Genomic DNA, 14,296 nt, shown 5'->3' on the forward strand with positions numbered 1-14,296 from the left:
ATGAAGCAAATAGCTTTCATAAGGGTTACATTTACCCAAGAAAAAATAACGCACACCTTGAAAAACTTTATTAAGGCAACATGGAGCAGCTGGCTTTGATGATGTTTGTTGTAGAAACCCTCTTTTCAAAAGTTTTACACGCTGTTCTACCCCAACTTTGAGGGGAGAGATCCAAGGGCTGTGTTTTACTGATGATTTAAGTTCTGTTGTTTGAGACTGAAATTGTTTGTCCCATATCTTTTCTTGCTGGAATGGAGAGCCAACGTGTCTGTAATGAGCGCTCAGCCCACTTGGAAAAAAGCCGCGGGTCAGCTTCCCAAAAGAATCACAAATCCAGAGCTGGGACATAAGCTCCAGGAAAGGAGCGGCTTCACCCCACAGAAAGCAAGAGGGCACATTGTCTGACACCAGCTATTTTAGCAGTAGGCTGTGCCTATTTCCATGGATGTGGATGCTGATGGCCACACAATCTCCTCAGTGTAGCTAATGGAAGCTTGTAACAGATACAGGAAGCAGGAATGTGAACAAGGACAAGTGAAATATGATTTCCAGACATGAGTCAGGCTTTCAAAATTCTTAATGCTTTGTCTAACAGCTAGCTGGTTTTAGTTTATGGAACATTAGAAATACCAAATATAAATCTTAACATAATAGCAATAGTATGACTATGTAAACAGAGAAGCCAGAAACCTGCAATGCTCCCACCTTCCTCATCCTAATTATCCCACCTGTTATTGAGCACCCATCCATATTTACCCCGTCATTACTGTGATCGTTCCATGAAACAGTCGATGAGTCTGCAGCTTTACCTGCCTGGCTCGAATCAATACATTCTGTCTTCATGTCACAATCTCACGATTATCCCAGCTGGTCTGTGCTTATTTTCTTTCAGTGACAGTCAGTCTGCCTCCTACTCACCTTTTGCTTTATGTCACATTGTTTACAGGACTTTAAACACTGCACATTCTTGCTGACATGCTTAAGATCTGTAACACACCACACGTCAGCCCATTAAATAACTCATCACCAGACTGTTGGTATGGCTCTGATATTCTGCTAGGAACAAGGAATTTAATTATTTGAGTTGTTCTTCAACTCATACATACTTTGGATTTCTTATTCCTTGCTAGGAAGTCTTCAGATGCTGTCTTGTCTTTAATAAACAACATCACTGTGACTTTTTGTCCAATGAACTCATTTTCTACGTATTAGATGACTTATAATGTAGGTTTTCTCAGGAAAATCAACACATGAAAGTGGTGTTAATTTTGAGATAATAGGAGAAAGCAGGTCTTAAGATAGAAAATTAATATGAAGAGGTCCATTTAAAATAAATCCATATAAATAGATAGCTGTTCATCCCTCAGCTAAACAGAATTTTGCTCTGCCAGAGCACCTTATAGGGAAAAAAATTAAGAATATTCTAAAAAACTGGATCAGCAAATATTATTGTACATAACCAAAAGAGAACTATACTATCCATTTAATATTCATGAGCTTCCTCAAATTTAGATGTTTCAATTTCTTTTAACCCTGAACTTCCTCCACAGGCACAATAATAATGCTTAATCTTGTAAACCACTCAGCCCTAACTTCAAATCAAATTGTTTAGCTATAATTTTAAATTTAAATAAAATATATGATGTTCATTAGTACCATGATTTAACAGTTGCTAACATTAGTCTAGGACTCCCATTTTTTATAACTAATACTTTTATCCTCTTGGCTAATTAACCAATTAAATTACTATTCTACCTAAATTCAGAAGGTAGAGGAATAAAAAAGTTTACAGTAAAGTATATTCTAGAGCAAAAGAGACAAACAATAAACTGTGGAACTTACCTCATATTCCCTGCCATAATGAGGAACAGGTTATAAATGTGAGAAAATATGAAGAGGAAGAGGATGGTACTGAAGAACATTGTCATCCAAGACCCATGGTCCTCTCGAAACATTTTCAGACGGAGCAACTGACCTGTGGTACAAAAATTATGAGAAGGCGTATTTTAGTCAGTCAGTAAATACATGTTTACATCATAATAAAACCAAAATAAAGTACTAAACTCTATTTCTTCCTATATCCAATTATTCCACTGTGTGTGAGGACAGATTTAGCATCATGCAGACAAACTACCCTTCTGTAGTTCAGAATGAATAAATATTATTCCTACAAAATTACAAATTACGTGCAATCCAAAGGAGGAAAAAAAGAATACAACAATAACTTATTAATAGTGGTATACTGCTATCAGTAAGATGATGAGAAAAACCACAGGCCACAACAATGCATTTCAAATGCTAAAAAAGGTTACTGATTCATACATAATTTTCCTTTTTCATGTCTAAGACAGCTTTTCTTGTCTAAGACAGTGTGAAGTATTTGAGGTATGTCCACTGACAAATATTATTTGCTTCCCTAATTTAATTTGGAACTCGAATTATGAGTCTGTGTAGGATCTTGTACTGTATGTTTCTCTTAGACCTAATCACTTTGGTCATATGATGTGTTATGATGCTTAATTCTGCAGAGACTACCTTTTTTCAAAGAACAGTGGTGTGTCTTGTCACTTGAAAAGAAGCTCTGCTTACTCTCACCACTGGTGTTAGGTGAAACATTTACGGTGTTTTTGCCACGAACATATTTTTCAGGGCTAGCTTTTCTTCTCTGTCATCTCTTACCTTTCAAGAATTGTTTAGAGTATTGAAAACCCCACCAGCACAAGAGATGGGAATTTGTTTCTGCAAGGCTGGGAGTGCCACAGCAGAAGCCAAGCGGGGGTAAGGAAGACAACAGATAATTCAAGCAGCAAGGTGAAGAACAGCATCTAACAAGGACACAGTGCAGTCTGGTGCTAGAAGATGTCAAAACAGGGAAAATAGAAGTAATATGAGGAGCTGGACAGGGAGTATCAAGAGAAGTGATAAAGCAGACTGAGATGTGAAATGGTCTGGGATGGAGGCAATTTCTCTGAGCTGCTTGTGGAACTGTCCACATTTAGCATTGATTAGAGCTGGCCACAGGGGGAAGATATAAAGTGGGAGAAATTCATAAAAAATTTGAAGTGGTCATTCAGGCAATCAGACAGGAAGATCCCAGGACTGGTGTGTGCTGCTGAAGATGGAGATGCAGGTTTGGGGGAGGAAGACTTGAGGACATGGAGCAGACATGGGCTATGGGCTGAAGAGGTAGCAGGTGAGCTCAGGATTAAGCAGCTGGAGGATGAGAGTTCTTTGACAAAGCTGAGACTTTGGAATGATGTGGGAACCATGAGACAAGAGAAGTGACAGGCAGGTATAGGGGGGCTGAATGAAGCTCTATGATGGGACAAGAGCAACATAGGTCCACAGACCAGTCCAGTAGTAGGGCAGCAACAAGGATTCTGGGAGTGAGGAAAGGTGAAGAAAGGGAAAGTGTAAACACACATGTATATGCCCCAAGCCCCTGGACTCTTCTACTCTCACTGCTGGAAACAATGACAGCCTCAGGCCTAGCTCGACTGAGGATGTCCAATAAGTCTGTCCTTCCCTAAAGAGCAAGTGGAGGCCACTATGGCAGTAGCATATTATCCTGACTTACTGAGAGGAGGAGCTAAATGATAAAAGGTATTTCCCTTGCAGTTTGATACCTGCTCTCTGAACAGCTGCCATTGCATATGGAATATTACCAAGACCTTGGATTATAAACAGTACTCGCAAAATAGAGTTGTGATTTCAGGAAGTCCAGATTAATGGAGAGAAAAAACACAGCCTGGAATCTAGACTTCTGTAAAACAGATAACTCCAACCTTTCTAAAACAGGTAAGAGAAAGATTTAATAAATATTCATTGCACCTCTACTTGCCAAGGCAATGTTTTTTCCTATTTAGTTATTACCCAATGATTAATACCTACAAATATGTATAAATATCATATTTTTAAAAGAACTTCTTCATAAATACTGTCTTCAGTAAGCAAATTTTTCCACTTCAACTTTCCTTCTACTCTAGCTTATGTTTGCCATATAGGACTTCATTAACTCTCAAGCAGGGCTCATCAACAGAATTTTTTAATGAAATAAATAGCACTTTAATCACAATACTGATATATAAAAAAGAAAGGAATTGGATATTGGCACAATCTTCTTACCTAACTGCATACAAATATTGCAGATATTACTTACTGTTCCCACCATACCAGTATGTATAACATGCTAAATGCAGTTGAACTAAAATTTGTTAAATGATCCACCTAACGCTCACATTGTTTTATATATCCTTTCATATCAGTTCAGTTGAAATAAAAATGGGTTGCAGCAGATGACTACCTAACACGTAAGTTGTTAAAGTAAAAATTGCAAATACTGCTTATTATTTTTATAACAAAACCTAGGACTCAGTATAATGCTTTTTTTATAAAACAAGCTAAAAGGTTACACTTGGAAAGCACACATAACAGAAGTATTATGGGGTGTGAATGGTCAGAAATTTGGAAAACCTATCTGGTAACTGGAATAGACTTGTACTAGATTAAAATACAATTGCAAACAGCCAAACAAAATTCTCAGAGAAATTCCAGAAAAATAGAACATTTCATGTAAAATTAGGTCTTTTATTATAAAGAATAGCAAACAAAAAGTAGCAAGGGGCAAAGAGAGTAGATAAGGAATAATATTACACAAAATAAACTTTTAATTCATCTTAACTTTCTTTTTTTGTTTTTTTTACTTCAGGAAAATTATGCTTATTATGACCTTGTTAAAAATGTGAAATAAACCCCTGCAGGTATGACAGAGAAGAACACGGTTATTAGGATATATTTACACATACACAATTATATACTTAAAAAACCCCAAATAAATGTGCTAAGCCTAATGGACCTTTACAAATACAAGTTAAATGCCATATGAATGACAACCAGTGATAAACTGTGAATTAACTAGGTACAAAAATCAAGATTCTCCTATCATAATGTTTCCTAGCTCCAGCAGAAATTTCCTCAAAGTGTAATTTTTTACTGGAAACAGGTCTTTTTATCTGCTCCAACACAGAGAGAGAGCACATCAACAGTACTATGGGACACAGGGTAGTAGAGATTTCAGGGTTTAGGGTCCTGCAACAAACCAGGCAGAACCCAACCAGTATTTTTCTTCCAGTCCAAGAGAAGAGATAACTCAATAGGCAGATACAAAAAACAGAGTCAAACAGGTAACTTTTTCTAAAAACGAAAGCTTTTCTAGTATCTTTAGATCCACAGCCCAAAAGATGGTTGCAGTCATTAAACTGCAGAAGCAGAAACAAGAGAAACATTAAATTCTTACCCATGCATTTAGCATGCTTTCTTGTCTTATATTGGGAGTGATGAGTATGAGTTAAATATGAGTTCAACCCTTTCCTGGGCATATTTGTAATATTCTAATACCCAGGTCTTCACTGAATCAGATGTGTTCCCTTAATTCTGGGTGCCCTATCGAGGGATTGCTCTTTCTGCCCACTTAGTGTTCAAAGTCATCTCCATTAGTGGCTGAAACCGTTCAAGTGAAAAATTAACCTCAATAAATGGGAAGTATTTTTAACCTTGAAAACCGGTTCTACTTTTGTCAAAGCTTGGCAAGTCTGATTTTAGTCATGCACAATATAATGCCATGGTGCTGTTGCTCATGCTGCCCCACTATGATATGCATATGTGTGTTGGCAGGCTTTGCTTAAGAATACATGGACTTAGCAGTGAATACTTTAATGTTCAGAAAAAGAAAGTTTTCTTAAAATACAGATGCAAAATTTTGGATTTGAACTGTGAGGACAACCTAGTCATATCCTGCAGCTCGAGTTATTCTGTTGGTGCTAAGACAGTAGACAGAAAACTTGCTATTGTCTGAGATTAAAAAAATGTCACTTCTGAAAATTATTACAGCACATATTCTCTGAACATTAGGGTAGCTCCAATGGCCTCAGCATAGAGCAGGGCACGCTGCCTGTCTTCCTGCATGCAGTCAGACTGCATCCTTGATTGTATAAGGCTTTAAATTTTTCTGATGGAAGACCAGGAGATCCTGGAATAGCACCAAGCTGGGGGTCAAACCCCTTGTGTTCTCCCCTTGCTTATTAAGTTACCTCAGGAAAGGTTCTTTTTATTTCTGCACCTGTTCCCCTGTGTCCACCCTGTAAGTTGCTCACTTCAATTGCAAAGCACACTGCTTCAAGAACCTAGTCTCATTTATGGTCTCTAAGCTCTACTACAATACAAAGAATTAACAGGAGACAGCAAAAATATTTTAGAAAATTCAAATAGGGATCCCAGGGTAGACATGTGGGAAATGCCTACACAAACAGACATAATTTCTAATGACTCTCTGAGCTCCAAATGGACCTTACACAGCTGGGCAGCTCCATCCCCTCCAGCTATGTAACTAACTTCACACAGCTCAGCCCCAAGTGCAGCCCAGTAAACTGAACGTGATGAAGGAGATAGGGGATTTCGTTTAATTCAAGTCTGTGTCTGCCCTAACAGAGTTATAAGGCTACACATCCAGACTTTATCTGGCCAACTCAGAGCAAAGCAGAGCAGGTGGCACAGCTGTTTGCCTCCCTCCATTTAGACCTACCTATAGCCCTTGTCCAGAAACTTAATGAGATCAGGAACCTGGCATTACAATTCCCTCATGCAGCTATGGCCATACTGTTTGTAGCTAGTCTGTGATTTATTTATACTGTCAGCACAACTTGGAATCAAGTGTCTTGTGCCTTCGTTTGTAAGTATTGAAAAGGAAGGCAGAGAGGTAGGAAATACCATTCAAGTCCAAGAACACACAAACTCTAGCCAAGAGGATTTTAGGAAAATATGGATTTCCTATACATATTCAAACTACTTTTAATTGAACATATCATGAGAAAATGTTACTTAACTATGTTTCACATTTTTAAGAATTCACAGGGATATCTTATAAAGTTCAGCAGAAGAAAAACATTACACGGTTTGTTTAATCTTTTATATTCACGAAGGCAAAGGAGAAGGGAAAGTATAGCTACCGTAGGTTAAAGTCCAGTACTTCAATACTTTAAAAAATACATTTATAGAACAAACACTCCCCACCTGTGAAATACACTGTCAGTAGAACAGATGGTTTTCTATCTACATTCATTTCCTGGAAAGTCATTTGACTGCCTTTGTTGCTGAGCTTCTAGAGAAACCACTTTCATTCCTAATTTTGTTGAGTACAGTCTAAACCAGCTTTTTGTCAGGGAACTGAGTGGACTATAAATTTGCTAAGCACAATAACGCAGTCTTTATTTAGCAGGTCTTCACTGCAGCTCCTCTTTGTTATATTTTGACCTGTGTATGTGAACATACCTTTGGAAAAGTCTTATTGTAGTAAGCTTGACATGAAAGCAAAACATTAAGTTAGAAAAAACCCCACTATTACCAACTTAATGGTTGAAGATGCTTCAAAATTTTCAATGAATCAGTAACATTCTGTAAAAGTCCTTTCTTCCATTCAAGTGTGGCCTGTACTAATGAAAATTTTATTCTGTCATCCTAGTAAGCACTGTAGTGGACTCCAATCTATAAATGGCTATTTGGATGATTTTCATACAAAGCTTCTTCTTGGACAGACCTCACTGTTTGGTATCTACTACATCATTTGGAAATTTTCTAGAAACATAACAAACTGCAGTGGGTGACAGTGCATTCTGACAGAATAGTCCAGCCTTTGGTTTTATCAGGAGTAAAAAAATCATTGGAATTAAGCATAAGGCTTTACAAGCATTAAAAACTTGCTTTGAAAAATACACTGCAGATCTATATTCCACACATTCCATAATGGGAATTGATACAAAGTAGGCCACAAAGAGTTAGACAAAAAGAATATTCTCTAACCCTACCATAAGCAAAATCTTTTAATCCTGGGACAAATATTTACAGAAGAAAATCAAATAAAAAGATCCAAAAAAAGCACTTTGTCTAGCACTATAGATGGAAAAGTTTCTATGGCCTTCACTAAAAGCAGAATTTCATCCTCATTTTTTTTGATGCTGTTTTCTTGATCTCAGTCACAGCTCACTGCACAGCTGCCCACATTAAAATTGCCCCTAGGCCCCATATGGATACTCAAGGCAATCAAAGCAATGATGGAATGAGCATGGGAAATTACTGTCCTTCTGTCACCTCCTCTGCTTTTTCCAAAGAGAGATACAGACACATTAGTGGCCAAGGGACACTGTTTGCACTTCAGAGTGCATGCTTTTTTTTCTCTCATCCATCGTACACTACAGTAAATAGCAGAGAGGAAAGTATATAAAGCATTTCATGTAGGTTCATGAAGATCGGCTTGTGTGGACGTTGTAGAGTAAGCTGTGTTACCTACTTAGACTTTACATTTTTCTCAGATAGAGGAGAAAGGTTGTACATTATACTATGTTCTGAATTCTTTTGCCAGTTCAAATGCACTGAATTTAACTTATAATTTTTGAATTTTAAATTCAACGTATCCAACTCAATTTTTATTCTAAAGGCTGTTGTTCTCTCTTTTCCCTTCAGGCATACTCCATGGACAGATGATGAATGGTACATGCATTATTTTCAGTTGCAACAGAAATCCTAAGCCAGAGTGGTACTGTTATTTGCTGATTCTGGTTTGCCTTTTCACTTTATTAACAGGATTTCTAGGCAATATACTCGCACTACGACATTATGTTTACTGCATGAAGACATGGACTACCAATACCATATTTCTCTTTAATTTGGCACTGTGTGACTTTACTTGGACTCTCATGGCACCTTTTTCAGTATATTATAACATCCAGAAGTTAGCTGTCTATTTCAGCCAAGTGTTTTACCAGATCATAGGACTATTTTTTAGTATTAATATCTATGGAAGTGTGTATTTCCTGACACTCATCAGTTTGGACAGATACATAGGTGCTGTTCATCCCATCACTTCATTAACATGGTGGGACAAAGAAAAGGCTGTGTTTTGTACCATCGGGGTATGGATCTTCATAGTGATTGCATCGATGCCTGAGATTTACTACACAGTTGCAGCTAGAAGACAGCATAACATCATTCATTACCTGGACAGCACTGAAGAACCATTCCAACTTGCAGTGCCGTTCATGGTCTCCAAAATTGTATTGAGATTTCTTCTTCCAGCCTCAATCATCTTTACATGCTATGTGTTGACTCTCAAAGCCTTACTACAGCTCAGTAAACGTCAGCAAAGAAGGAACAGACTTGTTAGGCCTCTGTTACTGATTTCAGCTACTATGATTGTATTTGCTGTTTCTTTCACACCTTACCATGTTATGATGATGGTGATACTAATTTACAGAATTACTTGTCAACCACCCTGTGAGAATATAAGCACACTAAGTGCCATTTACAAAGTCACAGAGATCATCTGCAGCATCAATAGTTGCCTTGACCCAATCATTTTTACAATAGCAAATAAGACATTCTGTCAAAGAATTAAAAGTATAAAATGTCATCCCAAATGCCAGTACTGCTGTTGTCTGACAGGAAGGGTAAGGGACATCCCTCTGAACCTGAGAACAATGACTTAAACACCAGTCTAAAAAGACTTGTATCTCCAACTGCTCATTTGCCTTTCTGTCATCAGACCTATTTAGTATTCGGCCTCTTGTATTCTACAGATATCTCTTGAATAAGCAAGAATACACAGAAATGCAGAGTAAAACTTAACATTAAAAGAAACACTAGCAGCTCCTAGCTGTACTGAATTGGCATTTTAAATATTGTTGTCATACCCTAATTTATTGTGAAATAATACTTCTATCTGTATGTACATACAACATGGAACAAAAAATGATGAAAAGTTCTGAGTAGCTCCTTTAATTCTGGGTGAGAAAAATACAGTGAGATTAAGAGCAGGCAGTGTTGAGGAGCCTTCTTATAGTTTCTGCGAATTATTTCTTCATCTGTTTGTAAGTGCTGCTGCAGTTGTGATTGTGCAATTAATAACTGTCATAATGCTTACAGCTGGGCTGCTTGAGCATTTGCAGAGAGGCTTTCTACAAGTACTTCATTTTAATGCTGCTTGCACTAGAGTTCCACTGCCAGTAGAACCTCATTAACCCAGGAAAGTGCAGCACATTTCCAAAAACAAACAAACAAAAAATAAATAGTAAGATAAAAGTCCCTGAGGATAGTCAGAGCCACAGTGAATCTGCTCATGAAATAAACAAGCATGGATTAGAGAGCTTTGCTAAGCCTTTTCCCAGGCAGCAGGGGTTCCCGCAAATCCCGGGCAACTACAGCTGCTTGTAAATAGTGTTCTGCTTCAGGGAAGCCTGTGTTCTGCCATGAACTCTGAACTCAACAGAGAGAAGTGTGCACTGGAAAAGCTCTGAAATAAAAAGGTGTTTTAGCTCCAGAAAGGTAAGAGATGCCACTACACAGAAGTGCTTCTCCTCTGTTCCTTTGGGGTCTTAGCATCACAGTTTCAGGACAGTCCAAGATAATTAGACTATAATGAATTTTAATCATTCATCCAGCACAACAGTCATCAGAACATCCACCTTCAAGAGTCATTAAATATGTGTTCTTTCATCACATTGTATGGGCAAAAAAATCGTGTTCCAATAATCAGCCACCTGCTGACTTGTTTTCTTGCCAAGTTCCACACATTACCTTGTTAATGATGAAAGCCCATGTACCAGTGAGCACATTAACTTTACTTTCAGAAGTTATTGATGATGAAGTAGATTTTATTATACTTCGTACAGTGTCTTAATTCTTTAATTTCCACAGTTTTAATATAATTTTCTCCTTGCATGTATTATTCTAAATTATTCTATTCTACACGGGTATTGAATCTCTCTTGTTCTATGTTTCAATTGCATTGACTAAATATATATGTATAAAATTTAGAACTACTTTTTTTTTAATTGTCTGTAACTGCGACAAGAAAAGAAACTGGTCCTGATAATCTGAAACACTTTACAAGTGTTGGGATGTACTAGTACACTCACAGAATCCCACAGAAAAATTGCATGCCTATGTGTACTCACCTCATTCTAAGTACTGCTTCTTTCCTTTGATATTTCTTAATACTTCAGTTTTTCTTACTTTAAAAGAAAAATATTCTTTTTTTTTTAAATTTAATTGTCTATTGGAAACATGAGGAAATTATTAACATTGCATTGGCTTCTCTGCGTAAAAAGAGAGCTTTTTAACTCATGAATGGGCACGCATGGGCAATTAACTAGACGTATACATGTACACCTCAGACCGATACAGAAACAAAGGCAATGCATTTGCTAACAAGGGTGATCTCAGCAGGAAGGGGACAGAAAAGGAGAGATTAGCGTGAAGCTCTGAGCTAAATGAGTTTATTGCTCCCACCAGATTGCACCCAAGCTTGTAAACTGTAAGGTATTACCAAAATCAAACACCTGCCACTTTCACCTTTCAATCTACCTTTAAAGGCACAAATAATCTGGGAAGCAGGAATTCTCAGTTTTTCCTCAGTTTCTAATGTGCGAGCTTTTAAGAGACAACAGTAGCTTAGACCAGAAACTTGTCTAAATTTCTTGAGATTTTTAATAGAAAAAGAGTTGTTTTTCAGTTCAAACAGCTAATTTTATTCTCACTGGGTAATCTCTACTATATAGAAGTTAATGTTACTATTACATAATAAGCAAGTGTCATTAGAAAGATAAGCTGTTAAAGAAGAAAGAAACACTCAAGTCCAAAGAAATTGTAAAAAGCATTACCAAACTCACTTCTTGAATTTGGAAAAAAATTGGATTTCTTTCCTCTTGCAAGTGCTGCCTTACAGAATGTATGAATGAAGACTGCTCAAAAGTACCCAGAGCTGGAAAGAATAAAATTTAAAATTTTGATTAAAATTTGGATTGAAAGCCTCCAGTGAGCTGATGACATACAATCATTACAGAGCTTCACAAAAAACCCTTTCACAATTCACATGCAATGGCTTTTGCTACCAGCACAAATGCATATTCCAGAAATTGTCAAGAAAAGTCTAGCATTTCTCTGCCTGTATTTCACAGTGTACCAAGAAAAATTAAGGCAACAGTAAGGAAAGGCTTTAAAATCAACATGAGTCTGACAAAAAACCCAAAACAAGATTAGGTAGAACTTTCACTCCAGTCAGGTAATTAGAACATAAAATGCATTTAACTAAGTAAGGATGACATATTTTCAGTGTGACTGAACTGTGCAGTGTACACAAATAGAAAAATGCAAAATGAGATGCTTTTTCCTCTTCTGTCGGCATCACCCTACCAAAGAGCTGTGTGGTCCAGGGCACAAAGGATGTAGATATGCCAGCAACTGTCATCACAGGCCTGGGAGAGTATCAAGGAGCACTTACTGCTCTGTGCTAGTGACCAGGGAAGGACTGGGGAAGCCAACAGGCAGGGATCTGTTTTTGCAAGAGTTAATCCAGACCTCAGCTAACTCAGAAGGTAAAAATTACAATGAAATAGTATATATCTAACCCAGTTTCCTTCTATGACAGGGTCACCTGTTTGGTGGATGAGGGAAATGCCGTGGATGTTGTCTCCATGGACTTTTGTAAAGCCTTTGACAGTTTCCCATAGTATTAGCCTGGAGAAATTGTCTGTAATGACTCGGACTGGTGCCCAGTTTTCTGGGTAAAAATCTGGCTGCATCGCCAGACCCAGAGTGGTGGTGAACAGAGTTACATCCAGGTGGCAGCTGGTCACCAGTGGGGCTCCCCAGGACTCAGTATTGGGGCCAGTCCTGTTTAATGTCTTCATTGACGATCTGGATGAGGGGATCAAGTGCACTTTCAGTCAGTTTGCAGATGATACAAAGATGGGTGGGAGTGTTGATCTGCTGGAGGGTAAGAAGGTCCTGCAGAAGGATCTGAACAGGCTGGATCCATGGGCCAAGGCCAGTCATATCAGACTCAACAAGGCAAAGGGTTTGGTCTGGCACTTGGGTCACAACAACCCCAGGCAGTGCTACAAGCTGAGGGAAGAGTGGATGGAAAGCTGCTCACAGGAAAAGGACCTGGGGGTGCTGGTTGACAGCAGCTGAACATGAGCCAGTGTGTGTGTCCAGGTGGCCAAGAAGGCCAATGGCACCTGGCCTGTATCAGCAATAGTGTGGCCAGCAGGACCAGGGCAGTGATTGTCCTTCTGTACTCAGCACTGCTGAAGACACACCTTAAATCCTGTGTCCAGTTCTGGGCCCCTCACTACAAGAAGGGCATTGAGGTGCTGGAGCTTGTCCAGAGAAGGGCAACAAAATTGGTGAAAGGTCTGGAGCACATGTCTTACAAGGAGCAGCTGAGGGAGCTAGGAGTGTTTAGCCTGGAGAAAAGGAGGTTCAGGGGAGACCTTATCACTCTCTACGATTCCCTGACAAGAGGTTGTAGCAAAGAGGGTCAGCCTCTTCTCCCAGGTAACAAGTGACAGGACAAAAGGAAATAGCCCCAAGTCGCACCAGGCAAGGTTTGGATTGCATATTAGGAAAAATTTATTCACCAAAATGTTGCTGAGCATTGGAACAGGCTGCCCAGGGAAACAGCTGAGTCATCATTCCAAAGATATTTAAAAGACATGTAGATGTGGCACTCAAGGACATGATCTTATGGTGGACTTGGCAGTGCTGGTTGAACTCAATCTTTCCCAAGTCTTTCCCAAACTAAATGATTCTATGGCTTTATCGTGACTTTATCTGATTTCTGTTGTACATCCTTTGATCCTCCCTGCCCCCTGCAAACATATGAGCAAGAGATAGAGGCAGCAAGACCCCAGCAACCACTTTGCTGGGAACAAGGAGGAGCAAGCTGGAGACTCCTCCAGTTCATTTTTGTGAGACTGAGTAATGTGCGTATCCTAAGCTCCTCAGTTCACTGTTCTGGGCTCACCGGCAGAACAGGGACAAACTTTGGATTCTGAGATGCTAATACAATCCATTTTTCTGCATTGCTCCTTTTTGTGTCCCACTTACAAAAAAATATGAAATAAACTGTGTTACATACGCAAATCCTTGCCTCCATGTCTGCTTGCCTGCATTGTCTGTGTCCACGCAGTTCTATAAAGCTCATTAATTATCTATCAATAAAGCCATCTATAACAGAGGTCCCAAGATGCTCACATACATAAGAGAAAAAGGGGAAAGAAAAGAGAAGAAACAACCTCATGCTTCTAAAAAGATTAGTCTCAACTGATCTTGAATAATGAAGAACAGAGGGGAAAAACAGATGAGGGCATTGCTACAAAACACATCTGTGCCATGGTGCCTCTGTTGTCTGTTCTCCCAGCCTGGAAATCTCACACAACATGCCTTTGTCCTGAGATGAGTCTAA

At 38.6% G+C, this 14,296-nt stretch overlaps 2 protein-coding genes across 8 annotated transcripts in view; one reads left to right on the forward strand and one right to left on the reverse strand.

Annotated features, from left to right (window-relative positions):
• Positions 1-14,296, reverse strand: part of TMEM117 (transmembrane protein 117) — a 193,270-nt gene that overhangs the window by 161,984 nt on the left and 16,990 nt on the right. For 4 of the 7 annotated variants that reach the window (XM_042017929.1, XM_042017928.1, XM_042017933.1 and 1 more), the window contains exon 3: positions 1,843-1,975. In XM_042017929.1, the coding sequence (XP_041873863.1) occupies positions 1,843-1,975 (133 nt within the window). Of the gene's footprint in view, positions 1-1,842; positions 1,976-11,708; positions 11,810-14,296 lie in introns of all 7 variants that reach the window. The other 3 variants (XM_042017931.1, XM_042017930.1, XM_042017932.1) reach the window with 2 other exon arrangements.
• LOC121659646 (P2Y purinoceptor 1-like) lies at positions 3,729-9,536 on the forward strand. Its single transcript, XM_042017936.1, has 2 exons — positions 3,729-3,798; positions 8,515-9,536. The coding sequence occupies exons 1-2, from the start codon at positions 3,729-3,731 to the stop codon at positions 9,534-9,536; spliced, it is 1,092 nt and encodes a 363-aa protein (XP_041873870.1).

Source organism: Corvus kubaryi, unplaced genomic scaffold (genome assembly GCF_017639235.1).
Source record: "Corvus kubaryi isolate FWS band 111438036 unplaced genomic scaffold, C.kubaryi_AGA036_p1.0 137, whole genome shotgun sequence".
Classification (NCBI taxonomy): Eukaryota; Metazoa; Chordata; class Aves; order Passeriformes; family Corvidae; genus Corvus; species Corvus kubaryi.

Coding starts and splice junctions, on each gene's coding strand:
- LOC121659646 (XM_042017936.1), top strand. CDS start 3,729: ATGGAGAGAAAAAACACAGCCTGGAATCTAGACTTCTGTAAAACAGAT. Junction 3,799..8,514: donor CTCCAACCTTTCTAAAACAG/GTAAGAGAAAGA, acceptor TTTTCCCTTCAG/GCATACTCCATGGACAGATG.